This window comes from Suricata suricatta, chromosome 3, assembly GCF_006229205.1.
Source record: "Suricata suricatta isolate VVHF042 chromosome 3, meerkat_22Aug2017_6uvM2_HiC, whole genome shotgun sequence".
In the NCBI taxonomy this organism is placed as follows: Eukaryota; Metazoa; Chordata; class Mammalia; order Carnivora; family Herpestidae; genus Suricata; species Suricata suricatta.
In genome coordinates, this window is record NC_043702.1 from 175,525,258 (window position 1) to 175,543,823 (window position 18,566).

Sequence of the window (18,566 nt, forward strand, 5' to 3'; positions counted from 1 at the left end):
GTGCCCGGACAGGTCAGGGCCTGGCGCTCTGCCCACGTCAGTAGGGAGGCTGGACAGGTGGGGGACATTGAGGCGAAAGCCTCTCCGCCTGCAGACAAGAGGGTGGGCAGGAAGGCAAAAGGGGACCTTGCAGAGCCACAAAAGAGGGGACGGCCTGTAGGCACTCTAGGGCAAGTGGGGGCAGCGACTCCAGCACAAATGAGGTTCTGGCTTGTTTTATTATCATTTAAAAACTTTTAAAACGCGATTATCTCTGTCAAAAAAACCAAACCAAAACAGAAAAAGAGCCAAGGGGATAGGACCATTTGACAGTTCTGCAGACGCAGCTCCCTCCAGGAGCCCCAGGGCTCTGGCCCAGCCTGGAGTGCCAATGTCAGCCAACACCAGCTAGAAGGCCTATGGGGGCTGCGGCCTCCTTCTCCCATCCCTGCCTGCACTCTTGGGGCACCTGCCCCATGTTGAGAACAGGCAGGTGGGCCAAGTCACTGATGAAATGCGCACTGCACACAGGAGGACAGACATGAAATGGCTGTCCAGAGCAAATCAGGGCCTGATGGGTAACGTGGGAACAGGCATCCATACCGTCTTCACTCCCATACCTGGCCTCTCTGGACAGCAGCCATTTCTCTTTTCTGGGAGGCTGGGGAGGGGCAGGGGCAAAGGACCCGCAGGGGCCAGGGTTCCCACAGCCTCTGGCTTCGGTGGGATGAGTGGGTGGAAGCAGCAGTGTGATGGGGCCCAGGCAGAGAGGAAGGGGGCGGGGCTGCATGGCGGCGTCTCAGGCTGAGCCAGAGGAGCAGCGCATCCTCCCCACTGTGGGCTCGGGAAGAGAGCGTGTCTCCCCACTCTCTCCCCAGCCCTTAGGAACCTTTGATTCACCAAGAACGGGAGGGCAGTCCAACCAGGGGTGAGGCGGGAACACAGGGCCTCAGTCACTGTCAGACCCCACTGCAGAGGACCCTTTCCGTTTCCGCTTCGTGGGCTTCGGTTTTGTGTCTTCTTCCTCCTAGAAGAGATTTTGGGGGTGGGAGGTGTCACTAGCCTCGGCAGCTGCCGGCCCCGCGCCCCGGCTCCCACTGCTGCTCCACACGGCGGCGGGGGTGCTCACAGAGGCACTGCTGGAGCCGGACTCCTCCTCGGCATTGGGTGGCTGGGTGGCATTCTTGCGACTGCGGGGACTGGACAGAGCTGCTTTTCTCCGGCTCTTGGGCGGCTTGGTGGATGAGTCCTCATACTCCTCAGCCAGGGAGAAGAGATCGCTGAATCTGAGGGCAAGAAGGCGGCACCCTCTAGCACACTCCTCCTGGCCTCTCTCCTGCCCCCGCCCGGGTCTGTTTCCCTTGCTGGTCACTGCATGCTCATTCCCAAAGGCCCCTCCCCTGGTCCTCCCACGCTCCCCAAGGCCGCAGGCGCAGGAGCCTTACTTCATCTTGTGGGCCTCGTCGCAGCTTGCCTGCACGTGCTGCAGGGCCTGCAGAATCGGGGTCTGGCTAAAAACTAGAGCGAGAAGGAAGAGCGGGGAAGGAGGGGCAGTGACAGGTGTGGGAGCGTGCGGCTCTCGGGCCCCCACCCCCACCCGCCATGCACTCCGGGCTCAGGGCTCTGCGATGCGTACAGTTCTGCTTGGTGTTGGTCAGGTTGAGACGAAGGTTGTCTAAGTGCTCCAGGATCTGCTCCAGGGTCAGCTGCGCCAGCTTGCTGCTGGAGCTCCTCAGGCTGCAGGAAGCGCACAGCCGGAGTCTGAGCGCGAGGGGAGGGCTAGAGGAGTGTGGGACCCCTCCCCACCAGGGGCAGCCCCTGCGGGGAAGGCTGGAGGAGAACAGGGGCCAGCCACAGGGCACTAGGCAAAGAGGGGAAGGGGCCATCCCGCACACCATGCAGCTTCGGGCCACTAGAGGTCACCCCCGGCCCTCCCACCTCTGCCTCTTGCGCGGGAGGCTGTTGTTCTTGATGAGCAGGGACTTGATGTGCTCAGCCAGCAGCTCGTCGTGCTTCATGCACCAGTGCCGCAGGATGCTGGTGGTGAACTGGTCGTCGGGATGGCACGGCCTGCTCAGCACCATCTTCACCATCTCCTCGCTGGGCCTGGGGGCGGGAGGGGGCCCTCAGGAACCCCTGCTCTCTCCCACCTATTTATTCCCCAAACCTCAGCCCTCGACGCCCCACCGGAGTCTGCAGCTTCCTGCCCTCACGCCCTCTCTCCCAGAAATGTTCATTTTGTCCTTTGCCGAGGCCGGGACACAGAAGTGATTCTCTGCTTTCTGTGGTGGCAGCTGGCACGTGCTGGGGAAGCGGCTCCCGAATCTCCCCCACCGCGCCCAGAACAGTCCGGAAATGGGCCAGGGAGGCAAAAGCACAGCACAGTACCCACCCAGAGAAGACGCTGGGGAGGGGCTGGCAAGCCACAGCCCCCAACCTGCCCACTTCCCGAAGGACACTCTGTACCATCTCTCATCTCTCAGGCGAGAGTAGAGAAGGCAGAAGGCAGGCAAGAGATACAAAGGAAACGATACCCAGCGGCTGGGAAAGTGCCAGCAGGGGAGGCGGATGGACTCCTCCACGTTAGCCCCGTGGCCTCGGGAGGGGGGTGGGGTGGGGAGCAGGAAACAGGGATGTCCGGTCCCCCACCCCACCCCCTCCTCCCAGGGCAGCTCCTGGTGGGCAGGGGTGCAAAGTCCAGCGGAAGCCAAGCCTGGATCCCAGGGGAGCTGCCTGTTTGTAAATCGTGGTGGGGGAAGGGCAGAAGAGCAGTTGTCCACAACAGGAGGAAGTGTGGCGGGCCTCTGAAGGGGCAGGGCAGGAATCCTTTGAGGGGGCTATCTTTCGGAACACCGTGACTGGGACCTAGAGTCCCTACAAGTAGAACTTACTTCTCTCTTCGGAGCTGAAGCAACAGGCAAGACAGGGCCTCTGGGTGCTCTGTGAGGGGGCAGGTAGAAGCTGCTGAGAGGGCAGAGTTCCAGGGGGAATGCTAGCATGTCTCCCATCCCCCAGTCCACAGCCACCCGAAGGAGCAAGGACCAGGACGGTCTTCTGGTCTTCCGGGGCAGAACCACCCACCCCTGCTCCTGAGCCCTTGCTCCCACCTGGGGCGGCGGCCCCACCTGCAGGATGCCTCTGAAGAGCAGAGGTGACCCAGCAGAGGTGACCGACAGGGAGCCTGGCCTTTAGCACCGCGCCTCCAGGAGGGGCAGCAGTGGGGCCTTGGCCTTGCCCTGTCCCTCTCCCAATTCTCCCTGCCCACGACCCTACTCACCTTTGTATTTGAGGTGCTGCAGGATGGGGATTATGGTCTCCAAGGGGATGTTGTGGGCCAGGAAGAGCTGCCAGGCACAGTACTGCTCAAAGGTCTCCCAGTCCAGGCTCTGGACTGCAAGGGACAGAGAAGTGGCGTGTTCTCTCTCTCTCCCCCTCTCCCTACCACCCCCTCTCTCGTGCACGCGCGCGCACACACACACACACACACACACACACACACACACACACGGCTAATCTGCAGACTACCCAGCATCCCAAGCAGGGAGGGACAGTGACCCTGACGCTACAGATAATCGCCCTCTGTTATTTCTGAGACTTCGTACCGCTTCTGTGCTCCCACAGCCTAAGCAAGAAACTGACCCAGAGACACTGGCCGAGCCCGCACAGCAGGGCACACCGGCGGTCTATCCCGTTCGCAGCCCCAGAGCCAGCTCTGCTATCACTAGGAAATACCCAGGATGCCACCCTCTCCCCCCAGGTGTCTGTCGTGGTCTGCTCACTTACTGAGTATGTTGAGGACTGAGTCCTTTCGAAACATAACCAGGTTTCCCATCATCACATGGCAGACCAGCTCCTGGAGCTGAGGTTGGGGAGGGAGAGGAAAAACCCATTGGTTCTTTTTTAATTTTTTTTAAATTTATTTTTGAGAGACAGAGACAGCACGAGCAGGGGAGGGTCAGAGAGAGAGAGAGAGAGAGAGAGAGGGAGACACAGAATCTGAAGCAGGCTCCAGACTCTGAGCTGTCAGCACAGAGCCCAATGTGGGGCTCGAACCCATGAACCGTGAGATCGTGACCTGAGCCTAAGCCGGAAGCTTAACCGACTGAGCCACCCAGGCGCCGCCATTGGTTCTAAAAGAGGCAAAGAAGCTAGTATGGAAGGAGGCATAGGAGGGCTCACACAGGGAAAAACCAGGGGAAGTGACAATCTAGTTTCAAGGGCTGGGGAGGAAATGATGGGTGCTGGGTGTCTGAAGGATAAAGGGGCTGGTGAGGAGCAACAGGCCTGTTTGGAGACAAAATAGCTAAAAAAACAAACCAACCCATTTAAGTGGTTTCCACACCCTGACAGCAGAGAGAAGGGCAACTGGTCTACCTGGCCCAAGGCTGCCAGCTCCCATTCCAGCCTGTGTCTGAGAAGGAGGGAAGGGCGGTGGGAGGCTCAGCTCTGGGACAGAAGTGTGGGTAAGAGAAAGGCCAGGAGGGGCGCCTGGGTGGCTCAGTGGGCTGAGTGTCCAACTTTGGCTCAGGTCATGATCTCATGGTTCGTGGGTTCAAGCCCTGCATCGGGCTCTGTGCTTATAGCTAGCTCAGTGCCTGGAGCCTGTCTTTGGATTCTGTCTCTCCCTCTCTCTCTGTCCCTCCCCTGATCACACTGTCTGTCTCTCTCAAAACTTAAACAAAACATAAAAAAAATTTTTTAAAAAGGCCAAAAATGAAGGGCTCCTCTATCATAAATGGGGCCAAGTAAGTGGCGACGAGGAGCAGAAATGAATCCTAGTCCCGTGTGAGAATGCTTTAGCAACGCTGCTCTCCTGGGGGCTCTGTGCACAGTAGAAAGGTCAATGGCCTGACCATTTTCACCCGGAGCCAAGGAGAAAGACAGTTGAGAGCTAAAACAAACCAACCACCACCACCATCCCCTCCTCGCTTTCCTTGTGGAACCGGAGTGCCCAGAAGTAGAGGAAGGGAGGCCAGCCTGCCTCCCAGAGGACCCACTTCCCTTCCGGCCCCCAGCCGGCTTTTCCCACGATGGGAGCCCCCTGCGCACCTGGGCAGAGTCAATAACAGCCACGATCATGTTCAGCAGCTCACCGCTCCGCAACGTCTCATCTGGAAACTGGCCGGGAAAAGACAGAAGCTGGCACAGGAGTCCAGGGTGCCCCCTTGGCTTGCACCTCATAACCGACCCCCTTCCTTCCCACGTGCTCAGGCGAGGGCAGTGTTAGGCAGACCTGGGGCCCTAACACAGGTCCCTAAACAAAGATCCAACAGCTGTGAAGCCGGGACTCTTTCAACAGCTGAAATTTGTTCTCTTTGTGTCCATACCACGGGGAGAGTGTGTGTGTCAGAAAAGAAATGGGGAGCTGTCTAGAGATGAAATTAGAATCAAGGACTGGACGTGATGGGGAGTGCCGAGTGGCAACGGTGACAAAATATGCCTTCGTGTCCCTGGCAATAAAAACAAATCCAATCTATGAAAATCCTCAGCCAAAGCAGCGAAGGTGCAGAGTGTTTAGGGTGCATGGGGGGCTTCTTGGGCGGGAGAAGGGGAAAAACCGCCCCTGCAGGCTTCGGGGGAGATCACACCTCCTCCTGTCACACCCACACCCTGTGCCCTCATGTCCCTGTTCCTGGGAACTTTCGCCAAGGGGAGGAAGAGGTGGTGCCTCCTCTGGTGTCCTAGTTCCTAGAGAATACGGTGAGGAAACCAGAAAGTCTCCACCACAAAGACTGTGCTCATTGGAACCCCCTAGAGAGAAACTGAGGGTGACCATCAGAGGGCAGGAGTGTGGACGTGGCCAGGGGCCTGGTCCTGGGTCCAGAGGGTGCAGCCAGAGGCCCAGCCTCCAACTCACACCACAAAGCACAGAACAGGAGGCATTTTTTAGTGTGGGGGAGGGGCCCACCGAGGCCAGGAGGGAGGTAAAGGAGGGGCAGGGCCGAACACAATGAGCGGTGGGGCGTGGCCTTGTGAGCCCGCCTGGCACAGCCACCCCTCTCCCCTCTTCTCCCCGCAGTCCTGCACGACACTGACCTCCGTGTAGATGGAGGGCGTGAGGTGGCATAGCAGCCGCACGTCGTCCTCCTGGCAGGCCTTCATGTCCATCATCAAGCAGGTGTGCAGGTCGCCCAGCTGGGTGGCCTGGGCGAACGACTCATACAGGTTCATCTTCCCAGCAGCGGCTTTGCTGCAAGACCAGTCGGGCCTGAGCCAGCAGCCTGGCCCCTAAGTCGGCCCCCTCTGGACCCCCTCTGCAGCCCCTGACGCTCTGGGCAAATCTGGCCCGTGGCCTGGGGCCCTCCCCTGCCTTCCTCAGTGATCCCAACAGGGCGCTGACCATAATCAACAAAGTTGCTAACTGGTGACAGTCCAACGGGGGAGAGGGCTCGGGTCAGGCTAGGGAGCTGAGCAGTGAGGGCGGTGACGCGGGCAGACCCTGCCTCACGTCACATACGAGACAACTCAGAAGAGGTTAAGGCCTAAACATAAGGACTGAAGACCACAGTCGTAGAAGAAACCACAGGAGTGAATCTGCATGATACCACAAGCCCAGGTGACAGAAGAAAAAATAAACTGGATTCAACAACATGTAAAACTTATGTGTCTCAAAGGAGCCACCAAAAGAGTGAGAAGACAGCCTGCAGAATGAGAAAATATTTGCAAACCATATGTTTCATAAGGGACGTGTATCCAGAATATTAAAAAAAAACTCTTAAAAATCAACAATAAAGAGATGAATAACCCAAATTAAAAAATAGGAGAGGAAGGAGCACCTGGGGGGCTCAGTCAGTTCAGCATCCTACTTTGGCCCACGTCACATTCTTACGGTTTGTGAGTTCAGGCCCTGCATCCGGCTCTGTGCTTTGGATCCTCTGTCTCTCTTTTTCTCTCTCTCGTCTCTGCCCCTGCCCCACTCATGCTTGCTAGCTCTCTCTCTCAAAAACAAACATTAAAAAAAATAGGAGAGGATCTGAAGATACATTTCTTCAAAGAAAATAGGCAAATGGCCAATAAGCATGTGAAAAGAAGCTCAACATCATTAACCATCAGGAAAACACAAATCAAAACCCCAGGGAGACATCACTTCAGGCCCATCAGGACGGCTCCCAGGGCCATTGGGGAGCACCCGAAACTGGCGCCTCCCACACCGCTGGCGGGAATGTAAGACAGGTGCTGTGAGGCAGCTCCTCACAGATTTAAAATGAGTTAGTGTGACCCTACAGTTCCACTCCTGGGTATATGTACCCCGGGAAACTGGAAACACATGTCCAGGTAAAAACCTGTATGTGAATGCTCAGAGCAGCTCTATTCACAACAGACAAAAAAGCAGAAACAAACCAATGTCCGCTGGTGGGTGAGTGGCTCCACACACCGTGGTGCGGCCATGCCGAGGAGGAACCTCCAAAACATTCAGTGAGAAAAGCCAGACACAGAAAATCACACATCGTAGGATTCCATTTACGTGACATGAACAGAAAACGTAAATCTCTGAAGACAGTGGTTAACGGGTGAGAGGAAAGGGACAATGGAAAAGTGACTACTAGCTGGACCCATGGTTCTCTTGGGGTGGACAAAAATGTTCTCGAGTAGCCAGTAGCAATGGTTTGTACAATTTAAAACCACGGAATGACATACTTTAAAGCTGTTATTAAAAAAACCTGAACACAGAGAAAGCCCTGGTGATGACAGACAGCCATGAGCGGGGGCGTCCGCACGCCCACGGGGGGCTCCTACCCACCTGGCCCTCAGGTAGTACAGCAGGTGGTAGCCGATCTTAGGCTGTTTCTGATACAGCTCGGAGAGAAGGTCCAGAAGCAGAGAGAAGCTGCTGTTGTCCTCCTGCATCTGGCACAGGTTCCTGGACGAGGCAAATGGGAGGAAAGAAAGAACTCGACGCGGGGCAGACTCCCCTGTGCAGCCTCTGGGGAGGCGTGGGCTGTCCATGTCCCCTGCGAACCCCTTCCTTCTGGAAAGGGAGTCCCACTACCCCCGGACAGAGGCATATGCCCACCAACAGGAGGGACGACAGCCCAGCAGTGCCTCTGGCGGCTGGGTCCTTACCTAAATATCAGGTAGAGAGGCTTTCCCACAGACTCTTCCAGGGACCTGCGGGAGGAGGGGACACCGGAGAGTCTGTGAGTGGAGAAAGTGGGCTGCAGACAGACACATATGGGGGCTAGACGCCAGCCTGCTCCTGTCCTAACCAAAGGTAAACTTCCTGCTGCCGCAGAGGCTCGGACAGTCTGGGTTGTGACTGTCACTGAAAATGTGATTTCTGGGGCACCTGTGGGGCTCAGTCGGTTAAATGTCTGACTTTGGCTCAGGTTGTGATCTCACAGTTCATGGGTTCAAGCCCCGCATCGGGCTCGCTGATGACAGCATGGAGCCTGCTTGGGATTTTCTGTCTTGCTCTCTCTGCCCCACCCCGACCCGTGCTCTCTCAATATAAATGAACATAAGAAAAAAGAATGAGATTTCTGCCCTTCAGGGAGGAGACAGGCAAGGGTCCAATCCTACCTAGAGCGGCAGGGGCAGGAGGCGCAGGGACAGGGCACACAGGAAAGGCCACCAGTCCACTGCCCTGTATCTGCATTCAGCAGGCAAAAATAAACCCTTAAATGAATGGGCACATGCGGAGGCTTAAAACAAGTGAAGAGAGGGGCTCACTCAGTCGGTAGAGCAGGTGACTCTTGAGCTCAGGGTTTTAAGTCTGAGCCCCACACAGGGGTACAGAGATTACTTGAAAATAAAATTTGCTCCCAGAAGCCTGGGGGTGAATGGAGGGGTCAGGAAGCCTTACTCCTCAGTGATCTCTTCAGGCAACACTTCCCCTCGAAAGTGAGCTTTGAAGAGCTCCTGCAGGCAGGAAGCAAGGACAGACAGCTGCTCGGAGTCGAAGTCTTCCTGGGTGGGGACACAAGGGGCGGGCTCTCACCATGTGACCCAAGCCTCACTGTCCCCACCACCCAGAGCCACTGCACTCATCTGCTGCCACCTCCAGGACCAACAAGCTCCTGCCCGTGAGGGGACCCATCTGGGACACGGGAAGGAAGGAGCCAGCTGCTTGGGTGGGGAGCACTGCGCTGGGCGGGCTGGGTTGCTTCCTCCTTAAGGGGGGGCGGTTCCCTCACCTCCAGGACCTGGTCCACGATTTCCTGCATGACCTCACATTGGGCCTCGGTGTCACTGCGGTGCAGAATGGAGAGGAAATGGCAGGGACGTACATGACAGCAGAGGGCAGGACACACACCCAGCAAAGCACACTCACGCAAAAACAAAGCAAAGGAGGCCTGGGTGAATCCTGGCTTGGGTGGGGGGAGGCGTTAGGGCAGAATTTGCTGCTCTCCATGCAGAGGCCCTAAGAGAAGGGAAATCCCTACCACCCTGCTTTGGTGCTCAGAGGCTCTTGTCTTCAGAACCTATGAGTTAGGGCGCCTGGGTGGCTCAGCTGGCTAAGCACCCAACTTCACCTCAGGTCATGATCTCAGTTTGTGAGTTTGAGCTCCAAGTCAGGGTCTGTGCTGACAGCTCGGAGCCTGGAGCTGGGAGCCTGGAGCTTGGAGCCTGAAGCCTGCTTTGGAATCTATGTCTCACTTTGTCTCTGCCCCTCCCCTGTCCCTGCTCTGTCTCTCTGTCTCTCAAAAATAAACATTAAAAAAAAAAAAAAAAGAAAGAAAAAGAAAAACTACAGAGTGAGAAGCAGGTGCTAGGGAACAAGGAAGAAGGCACAGCCCAGAGCTCCCACTGCCTCTCCACATCCCCCGCACCCTTGCTCGGTACACGAGGAAGCTGGGACTCAGTCTCCTGAGGCCAAGGACAAGCCACGCACCCACCTCCCCTTCTGGAGCTGGAGTACTTTGTCCCTTAGGGACTCGTCCAGTTGGTCCAGATATGGGGTGATGTCCACGGGCTCCTCCACAACTGTCTCCTTGATGGGGTGGAAGCGGAACTCTCTCTTCTTTCCTGGAGGGAAGCAGACACTTGCCCAAATGCCAGCCACAGGGATGGCGCCAGCCACCACGCGTGCAGAGGGCCCTCCACGTCGCCTCCCACATGTGGGCAATACCCAGCCTCGGGGACAGACAAGGGTGGGGCTCTGTGCCCTGGAGTCTCGTCTAGTAACCCTGCTAAGCAAACTAACTTGGAGGCCGCTCCTGCCACCCGAGCCCTTTTGCTGCTGCACGCACCTCTGCTGCTGAGGTCCTCCTCGTCATCACTGAAGGCTGCCTCCGCGTTGTCGTAGCAACCCTCATCCTTGTCTGACAGGTGGTTGTCCATCTCCACGGAAACCGGCTCCTCAAGTTTGACTTGGGAGGAAAGAGACAAGGCATCCAACGGCCTCCTGTGACCTAACATGACTGACACTCTGGAAAGGGGAGGCCGGGGAGCAGGTGGGCTCACAGGCAGCTCACGACCTAAGGGCACAACAGACCCTGGAAGGACACCCCCTTGTCCTCACAACCTTCCACAAGGCACAGGCGGATCCTGCCAGAAGCAAGAACAGCGAGGGAGCCCGCTGCGCTCAGCCCGCGTCAGCGAGTATGTGAGGCCAGGGATGGTCCCAAGTGTGCTGCACTTCAAAACCGAGCTGGGAAGCTCTGCTTGGCTTCAGCCCCACCCCAAAGCACAAAAGGGTGCGCGTATGTGACTGGGAGCCAGTCTGAGACCCAGTATGACCACCTGTTCTCAGGGGCCAAGGGCCAGGGATGTGGACAGAGGGGAGGCGCGTGAAGGCCCAGGGAGGCAGACACACATCCCACGAAAGCCCTCCCTGCGGAGGGGAAGCTATTTACTGAGAGAAAAAACAGGCGCTGAGGAGCAAGAGAGGCCAGCAAAAGTCAGGTAGGGCCCGACAGAGGGAGAACCAGAGAAGGTAACACATAAAGGCATCAAAAGAGGAAGTGGGGCCGGTCATGGAGGTGGAGAGCTGCGCTGGGAGACGCCCCACACGGCTCAGAGCCCTGGGCGTCTCACGCAGGTGACAGGAGGGAGGGCCCCACACCTTCCACAGGCGGGCTGGGAGAGCTGCAGAACTCCGGGAACTTCTCCCTCAGCATTGCCCGCAGCTCCTTGTCCAGCTTGGGGTTGTCGAACAGGGGAGCCAGATGCCTGGGGGGGGGGGGGACACGAATGAAGGTCCACGTCGCAGCCCCTCACCTCCAATGCGGCGTGCACTTAGGGAGAGAGGTCTATGGGCCGCGCTCAGAGCCTCGGGATATGACGGCAAGACAGAAATCTCTGTAAGAGTCAAGAGGACATATTCCCAGCCGTCTACGGTGGGGCCATTCTATACAAGTCAAGAAAAAAGGGTCAGCAGTGGCCTGACAGTATCTGGACGTGCCTGGCCTAGTGACACAGGAGAAAACCACCTTTCCCCCCACCTGCCTACAGGCACATGAAGTTCTTACGCCAAGACCCGTTTCTCCACAATGTGGTTGAGAGAGGAGAAGACACCCTGTCGCACGTGGCCCTCCAACGGTGGATAGAAGTTGGGAATGATCTGGAAGGGAAGGGAGGGGAGAATGAGCACACGACTTTCCATCCAGAGTGTTCTGAACTAGATCTAAAAGGCTGCTTCAGTTTTGATCAGGAGACACTGGTGAGTATGACTGGAGAAAAGTCTAGAATGGTCCTGACCATTCCAAGCTGCTAACATGGTTAATTCTTACTAGACCTGGCTATTCCTCTGAGAGACCAGATTCTATCTTAGCCGTTAACCCTCAAGTCAAGAAAGCCCACGGAGACACGGGAAGGTCCCATGGAGCTGGCGGGATAGGGAAGGTGAGTGCTCACTAACTTGGGGGCCACGACCTAGGATTACAGCGGCCCCCACAATGAAGGGCACTGGGAAGACCTGTAAGGTGAAGGGACACACACTTACGCGGCACATGAAGTCCAGGAGTGTGGCAGTGATGGCTGGGTGTGGCTTCATGGAGTGGTGCATGACCAGGATGGCTGGTTCTGGAGAAGAGAGGATTAAAGGGCCCCCGCATCAGGCAGTCTGTTCCCAATTCCATGAAACAAGGCATCAGAATAGATGACGGGTTCCAAAAGAGAGCTGTACCCCCATCCCCTACTCCCACTGAGCAGACCCGAAAGCAGACAACCCGAAACAGCTCCTAGCCCTCATTTCCCTTGTCCAGCATTCGGCTTGGAGGAGGGAGGTGGTGGGAGAGGAAAAGCAGGGCACCGCTCAGCCCTCTCCCTGGCCTGCCCACCGGAGCCCAAGCAGAAGGCTCTAGGGCAAGAGATGGGGAGAGCGTACTTGGCCTCGTGCAGGCCATCTTCCTTCTGCGTCAAGGGCGCCCTGGTGAGGAACAATGGAGCTGCTCCCAGATATGACCATTGTCACCAAGACCAGGCGGCGGCCTGGCAGATGGCGGTGGCGTTAACTGCTCCCAGTCACATACCTATGTTCATAATGCTATCCTTGTCTGGGCTAAAGAAGAGCCAGTCGTAAAACAAAGCCAGCTTGGCATTGGAGGCAGCGACATTTGACTGGAAGAGAGAGGTGAGAAAGGAGGGCTGGTTTCATCAAACAGCAACCTTCCCGGCACAAGTTCGAGGTAGACATTAGGGTCCACGTGGCTGCCCATCTATGAAATGAATTCAGTTCCTAGTGACACAGACGGAAGCCTCCAGGGAGAGGGGCACCCAAGTCTGCATGTGTGAGACTGGCCTTGGTCTCACCAACCAAGGGGCCAGGCGTTGACCTGAGTTCTTGTTCATCCAGAAGAACACAGCCCTGCTCCTAGAGAAGGAGAACGGGGCCGAGCTGACAGGGCACTCAGACTAGGGCTCGGCTGCCCTTCCTGGGCTCCTGGGGGACACTCCCGGCTGAGAGCCCCCTCAGAAGAGCCTGTGGCTGTGTCTGAGTCAGCACATTCCAAGGACCCAGTCAGCCAGGGGAGGGGAACTCTGTTGGCCGAGGTCAGAAGGCAGCGAAAGGCCAGAGAGCAGACAGTTTGGAGTTTCCCCCCCTACGGAACAGAGAGGAAAATGCTGAAAGAAATGGCTCCCTTATGGAGTCCCTAGGTTTGCACAAGTATCCAAAGCTGATGCCAAAAGGCTGTAAAGTGAGAGTCTAAGCCAAGCCCTGAATCTGAGGAAGGAGCCATTCAGAGGAATAACCACATCTGGTTCTGGGAGCTAAAGGTAAACACAGGGAGGCCTCAGAAATCCAGGCTTGGGGGGCGGGAGGGGCGCCTGGGGGGCTCAGTCGGTTAAGCATCTGGCTTTGGCTCGGGTCATGATCTCATGGTTCGTGGGTTCGAGCCCTGCGTCAGGCTCTGTGCTGACAGCTAGCTCAGAGCCTGGAGCCTGCTTCCGATTCTGTATCTCCCTCTCTCTCAGCCCCTTCCCCTGCTCGCATGGTCTCTGTCTCTCAAAAATAACTAAAAAACATTTTTAAAAAATTTTTAAAAAAGAAGAAATCTGGGCTTGGGGATCAACAGTAAAGACAGAGATGAACCTGTCCAACTCCAAACCCAGATGGGAAAGACTGAGTGCAGTCAATTCCCAGAGAGATGGACAGCGGCAGGATGAAGGCCGACATTTAGCAGGAAGGAAGTGAAGGACGGGGTCTGGAGGGGTCAGGAGGCCCAGAGAGTCAGGAAGACGCGTGGAAATACGGGAAACTCAAGGAACGAGACCAAGAGGCTCCACCCCACAGCCCAGCCCCTCACCGTGCACGTCGTCAGGAGCCAGCCAATGATGGCCCAGCGGGGCAAGATATCTGAACTCAGTACTTCATTAGAAGGGTGGACAACTCCACAAATGTAGCGAATGAGGTCACAGCGCAGAGACTGGCTGTCTGGGGTTGACAGGTACTGGCGCTGGAACCAATCCTGGTAGCGCTTCTGCTGCCCGAACCGCACCTGGAGAGAGGAAGGGGGTGCTGGAGGGACTGGCGAGGAGGGGCGGGGCCTTGGGCTGAGGAGCAGCAGCACAGCACTCGGCATCCGGCGTTGCCTGCCCTCCATCGCACCCCTCAGCTCACTCCCTAACTCAGACTTTCTTCTCAGGCCTCTCCTCCTGTGGGAAGACTCCCTGATTTAAATCTTCCTTGACTGGAAAAAGCTGCCAAGAACCTTCCCTTGCACACATCTCTGGCCAGGGGCGCCTCTGTGCCCCCCGCCAACCTAATGTCCCAATTACCCCCAGCTGTGACTGCAGCTGGGTTCTGGTTCCTTCCTCCTGTTCCGGTCACTGACAGTCCAGTAGGCACCACTTTTCTTCTTTCCTCAAGCCCCTTGTGGAGAGCAAGGAATGCTCCTCAAGAACAAGAGCGGAGCCTGACGGGAAGCTGGCCGGGGGCCACAGGGTCACCATCCCAGGAACACAGGCTCTGCAAACCTTCTTGCAGCACTTCCTTCCCCAATCAGACTCTAATCTGGGCTTCCTCTTCTGTTCTCAAAATTCAACCAAACCAGAGAGCAGAAAGGTTAACACGAAGATACATCTAGGACCAACACCGTCCAAAAGAATTTTCTGCAATGATGAGGATTACTGACCATTTAAAATGTAGCTAACCACAACTGAGATACTGAATCTTTTATTTTACCTAGCTTTAATTAACTTACTTATTAAATTATTTTTAGTAATTATTTTTAGTAACCTCTACACTCAACATGGGGCTTGAATTCATGACCCTACCTTGAGATCAAGAGTCACATGCTCTACCAACTAAGCGAGCCAGGTGCCCCTAGCTTTAACTAATTTAAATTGCAACCCGCGGCTAGTGGCTACCACACACTATAGCACAGGTCTGCACGGTTTGCCCGGATGACTCAGGAAATCAAAAGTAGGCTAGGCCAGAGGCTCCCCAACTCCAGACTGGCTGTAGAGGAGCTGTTGCCTGGAAACTGTTAAACAGATCAGATAATCTGGGAGACTGGGGTCCTGGAAGATGGATATTCAACGTGCAGCTCAAGCAATTCTGCTGGAACTCAGCCATGTTTGGAAACCAACAGACCATAGCTCCTCCTGAGAATTCACATTCAACCAGAGGAATGGTGGGTTTCCCAGAATGGACACTTCTCTATACCCTTTTACACACATTTCACACTTGTAAATTATATAATTGGTGTACAATTTTTGGTTTAGCGACTATTTTAGACAGACTGAAAGCTTCACAAGAGCTGAAGCCTAACACTGTCTCCCCAGCTCATAGCACCTGCCCAATGCCACATAGGTTGGGTATCCAGTCGACGACCACTCTGCCAGCCAGCACTCAATGTTAATGCATCTGCCAGTTAGAGGGAGATGCCCAGCCAACCTGCAGCTTCTGTTCCTGCTGCAAAAGATTGGCTTACCCGGGAGGTCATGAAGAGGAGCTTAGTCTCCATGTCTGGGGTTAGACGACATGCCAGGAATTTTCGGGATGTTCTGGACTGAAGAAGCTGCAGGATACCTGGACCAAGTATTTAAGACAAGAGAAAAGAGAGAAGCCTGAGGACCTTCTAGAAGGAATAGAAGGCAGGTGGGGAACCTGGGCCAGGTACTTATGGCCAGTGGTCTTGTTCGTGGGGAAATTCTGAAACCAGACCAAGAGAGGTCAAGCACAGATACAAGTGGGGGCTCTAACCAGCATCTGAATGTTCTGCTCCAACCAACCACCATCCCCAGGACCCAGAGATACTACTCCTCTTCTGTTCCTGGCCGTTCAGAGGCCCCTACTCACATTATTCCGTTGGCAACATGTGGGAAAGTTATGGGAAAACATGGGAAACCCTAGCCTCTCTTCCTGCTTCTGATGGTCCCATCCCTGGGTCCTGGGATCATTGTGGTTGTGGTATAGGCACGGGTTCTGGAGTCAGACAGACCTGGATCCAAATCCTGCCTCTGACACTCACTAGCTGTGTGGCCTTGGGCAAATTACTTAATCTCTTGAACCTCATTTTCTTTATCTGTAAATATGGAAAGTAAAATATCCATCTTACAGGATTGTCCTGAGAATTAAATGAATTAACATACATGTGTCTAGCACACAGAAGCACTCAAAACAACTCAACACATGTTCAATATAAGAGCAATACGATATAAAGGAGGGCTAGGACCTTCTCCTCCTTCCCTGACTCTCCAGGGCCCAGACCACTGTTTCCATGTGCACACACATGTACTGTACACACACACACACACACACACACACACACTCTTTGTCTCTCCCTCTGTCTCTCTCATGCATGTTGGAGGTGGGCAGGGACCCTGCAAAGGGGAAAGGGCTATCAAAAGGACCTTGTCAGGGAGAGGGACACAGGACTCCCTCCCCTGAACAGAATTTTGGCTAAGCTAGACCTTTGGAAATCAGAGGCAAGACTGCTCCCAGGGAGAAGCATTCTCTTACAGGGCTAATTCCACCCCTCTGCTGACTCAGTCTCATGAGCTGACCTCTGACTCCTCTGCAGGACCCAGTGAGCCTCGAAACTGGTCATCAGCTCTCCACCCAAGCCAAAGAACTGCCGGGGGGGGGGGGGGCAGGGCAGAGGGGGAAAGGAGGAAGTGGAGGGAGACGGAGGAGGGGGAAGATCATGGTTCTGCCTCAGTTTTTCTTGGGAGCAATGGCAGCAGCAGCCTGCCAGGCAGGAGCTGTCTGGGAACCGTAAGAATTGCTCTGAACCCCTGCCACCCCCAGATCCAGCTTTGCTGGGCAGAACTGACCCGTCCCAACCTTCCTGACTGCCAAAGCCTCTCCTCCCCTCCAGCCTCTGCCCTCTTGGTTCACTCAGCACATACACGCTGAACTCCCTCCTCTCAAGGGCAGGGTGCCCTGGCCCTTCCTTACCGGTAAACTGAGGACTTAAGGCCTGAGGGTTATGGATAATATCTTTCCAAAGCAGTTCAAATTCTGGTATCCTGGCGACATTCTGAAGTAGTCGTACGAGGTCCCGGCCAATCATCAAACATTCCATGAACTTGATGAGGGGAGGGGGACAGGAGAGGGAATGAAAACACGGATAATTTACCTGCTGCAGGGAGGACCAAGGAATATCTCGTTCTAGGGAAGGAAGGAAAGAGGGCCAAAGGGGCCAGAGGGTTTCTTCTGGCTCCAAAGGACTGGCCCCAGCTGCTTGGGGGAGAGAGCTGGACGCCGGGGACAGACTAAGAAGGATAGGTTACTGGGAACTACGGAAGCCCTATTGACTTTCACACCAATCTATTCCTCTCTCTTCCCAGAACGGTTTTGATCCAGGTCGAGAGACTATACTTCCAAAAGGACAGGACTGGCAAGCTCAGCCCCAGACACCTTTCCCCAGACTCACTTGGTCCTAATCGGACCATCTGTGGTCACGGAAATGATCTCCATCTCTGTGCTGTCCAAAAGGATCACCACTGCCACGTGTGGTTAGTGAGCACTTAAAATGTGTGTGGATAATTCAACTAAGGAACTTAATTTTTAAATTTTATTTTGGTTAACTTTAAATTGCCACATGTGAGGAGCAGCTACTACATTGAAGATCAGAGCTCCGGCATCTCTCTTGGGAGATATCACGGTGAACAGCTCGTCAGCCCACCTGACCACAACCGTCACCCAGGCGGGTGTGCGGTGTGGCACAACAGTGGGTAGCTGGTGTCTGTGGTGTGCAAGTGTCCCTGAAGAGGGCCTGGAAATCCCTAGGGTGCCAGTCTAACAGACAGCATTTCCTGGAGTCAGAGCTGGTCCCCACGGATTCCCCACCTTCTCCCTTCCTCAGTTTCAGAATGATGAAAAAAAACACCAGGCCTCGAAGCACCCCCGTCGCTCCAAAACGACATCTCTAGCCTAGGTCACCACACAAGACGCACACAGGTGTCCCACCTCAGGTCCACCTGCCCCCGTCTTTGCCCTCACCCGTTCCCGAAGCAGCGACATGCAGAAGTCCACCTCCTTCTGCCGCAGGGCCTGGAGCTGGGCGGTCCCGTGGTGGTCGACGATGAGGCGGAGGTATGTGTACACGGCCATGGCGATGAGGATGCTGCTCTTCAGCACCCACTCCCTGCGGAAGGGGGTGGGGGAGGGCCGGCATCTGCGCGCTGCCTGGACGCGCTCCCCGGACGCGCTCCCCCTCCCAGTTCACGCTCACACTTGGTTCTGGGGCCTCGGAAATGTCTGATGATTGGCCCTGGGAGGAGGATCTTTGCTTCCCTGACTGCCTCCTCATGACCTATCTTGGACTATAGATTGGCTCAGGTAAGAACAACCTCCCACCACTCTACCAAGCGTCCAAAGGAGATAAGCACCAAATGAAAGCAACCTCTCTTTTTCACATAACTATTTAGCTTCCAATCAAATACCTGTTCGTTGATTTGCCTGTTCATTTACTGAGTGCCTGTCAGGTATGTGACAAGCACCATGTGAGGCACTAGGGACAGAGATTAAACTCTAGCTTCTACCCAGCCCAGAGAATGAGAGAGAGAGATTCTAGAGATATCCCAGAGCCAGCAGTTCTTACAGTGTGGAATGAGGGCCTCCAGGGGCTAAGACACCTTGAGGACCCTGGAGGTTTCAGGATGCACTAGGTCAGCCCTGCCATGGTGCCTGCCCTCAGCCGCCCGCCATACTGTACAGGGTTCCCTGGCTCTCTGGCCACTGCTCCCACTCCCAG

The 18,566-nt window shown here is 55.6% G+C and overlaps 1 protein-coding gene across 3 annotated transcripts in view; it reads right to left on the reverse strand.

Annotated features, from left to right (window-relative positions):
* Window positions 1-210: 210 nt before the first annotated feature.
* INTS3 (integrator complex subunit 3) overlaps window positions 211-18,566 on the reverse strand; it is a 38,495-nt gene continuing 20,139 nt past the window's right edge. The window contains exons 7-30 of one of the 3 annotated variants that reach the window (XM_029936116.1): window positions 17,813-17,957; window positions 16,766-16,895; window positions 15,297-15,394; window positions 13,668-13,859; window positions 12,393-12,480; window positions 11,864-11,943; window positions 11,391-11,482; window positions 10,985-11,091; window positions 10,170-10,289; window positions 9,816-9,945; window positions 9,114-9,168; window positions 8,783-8,886; window positions 8,044-8,088; window positions 7,721-7,840; window positions 6,016-6,169; window positions 5,029-5,097; window positions 3,763-3,838; window positions 3,257-3,370; window positions 2,871-2,940; window positions 1,918-2,085; window positions 1,616-1,716; window positions 1,425-1,497; window positions 1,109-1,265; window positions 211-1,006 (exon numbers count right to left, since the gene is read on the reverse strand). In XM_029936116.1, the coding sequence (XP_029791976.1) occupies window positions 929-1,006; window positions 1,109-1,265; window positions 1,425-1,497; window positions 1,616-1,716; window positions 1,918-2,085; window positions 2,871-2,940; window positions 3,257-3,370; window positions 3,763-3,838; window positions 5,029-5,097; window positions 6,016-6,169; window positions 7,721-7,840; window positions 8,044-8,088; window positions 8,783-8,886; window positions 9,114-9,168; window positions 9,816-9,945; window positions 10,170-10,289; window positions 10,985-11,091; window positions 11,391-11,482; window positions 11,864-11,943; window positions 12,393-12,480; window positions 13,668-13,859; window positions 15,297-15,394; window positions 16,766-16,895; window positions 17,813-17,957 (2,566 nt within the window). In that variant the 3' untranslated portion in view covers window positions 211-928. Of the gene's footprint in view, window positions 1,007-1,108; window positions 1,266-1,424; window positions 1,498-1,615; window positions 1,717-1,917; window positions 2,086-2,870; window positions 2,944-3,256; window positions 3,371-3,762; window positions 3,839-5,028; window positions 5,098-6,015; window positions 6,170-7,720; window positions 7,841-8,043; window positions 8,089-8,782; window positions 8,887-9,113; window positions 9,169-9,815; window positions 9,946-10,169; window positions 10,290-10,984; window positions 11,092-11,390; window positions 11,483-11,863; window positions 11,944-12,392; window positions 12,481-13,667; window positions 13,860-15,296; window positions 15,395-16,765; window positions 16,896-17,812; window positions 17,958-18,566 lie in introns of all 3 variants that reach the window. The other 2 variants (XM_029936115.1, XM_029936117.1) reach the window with 2 other exon arrangements.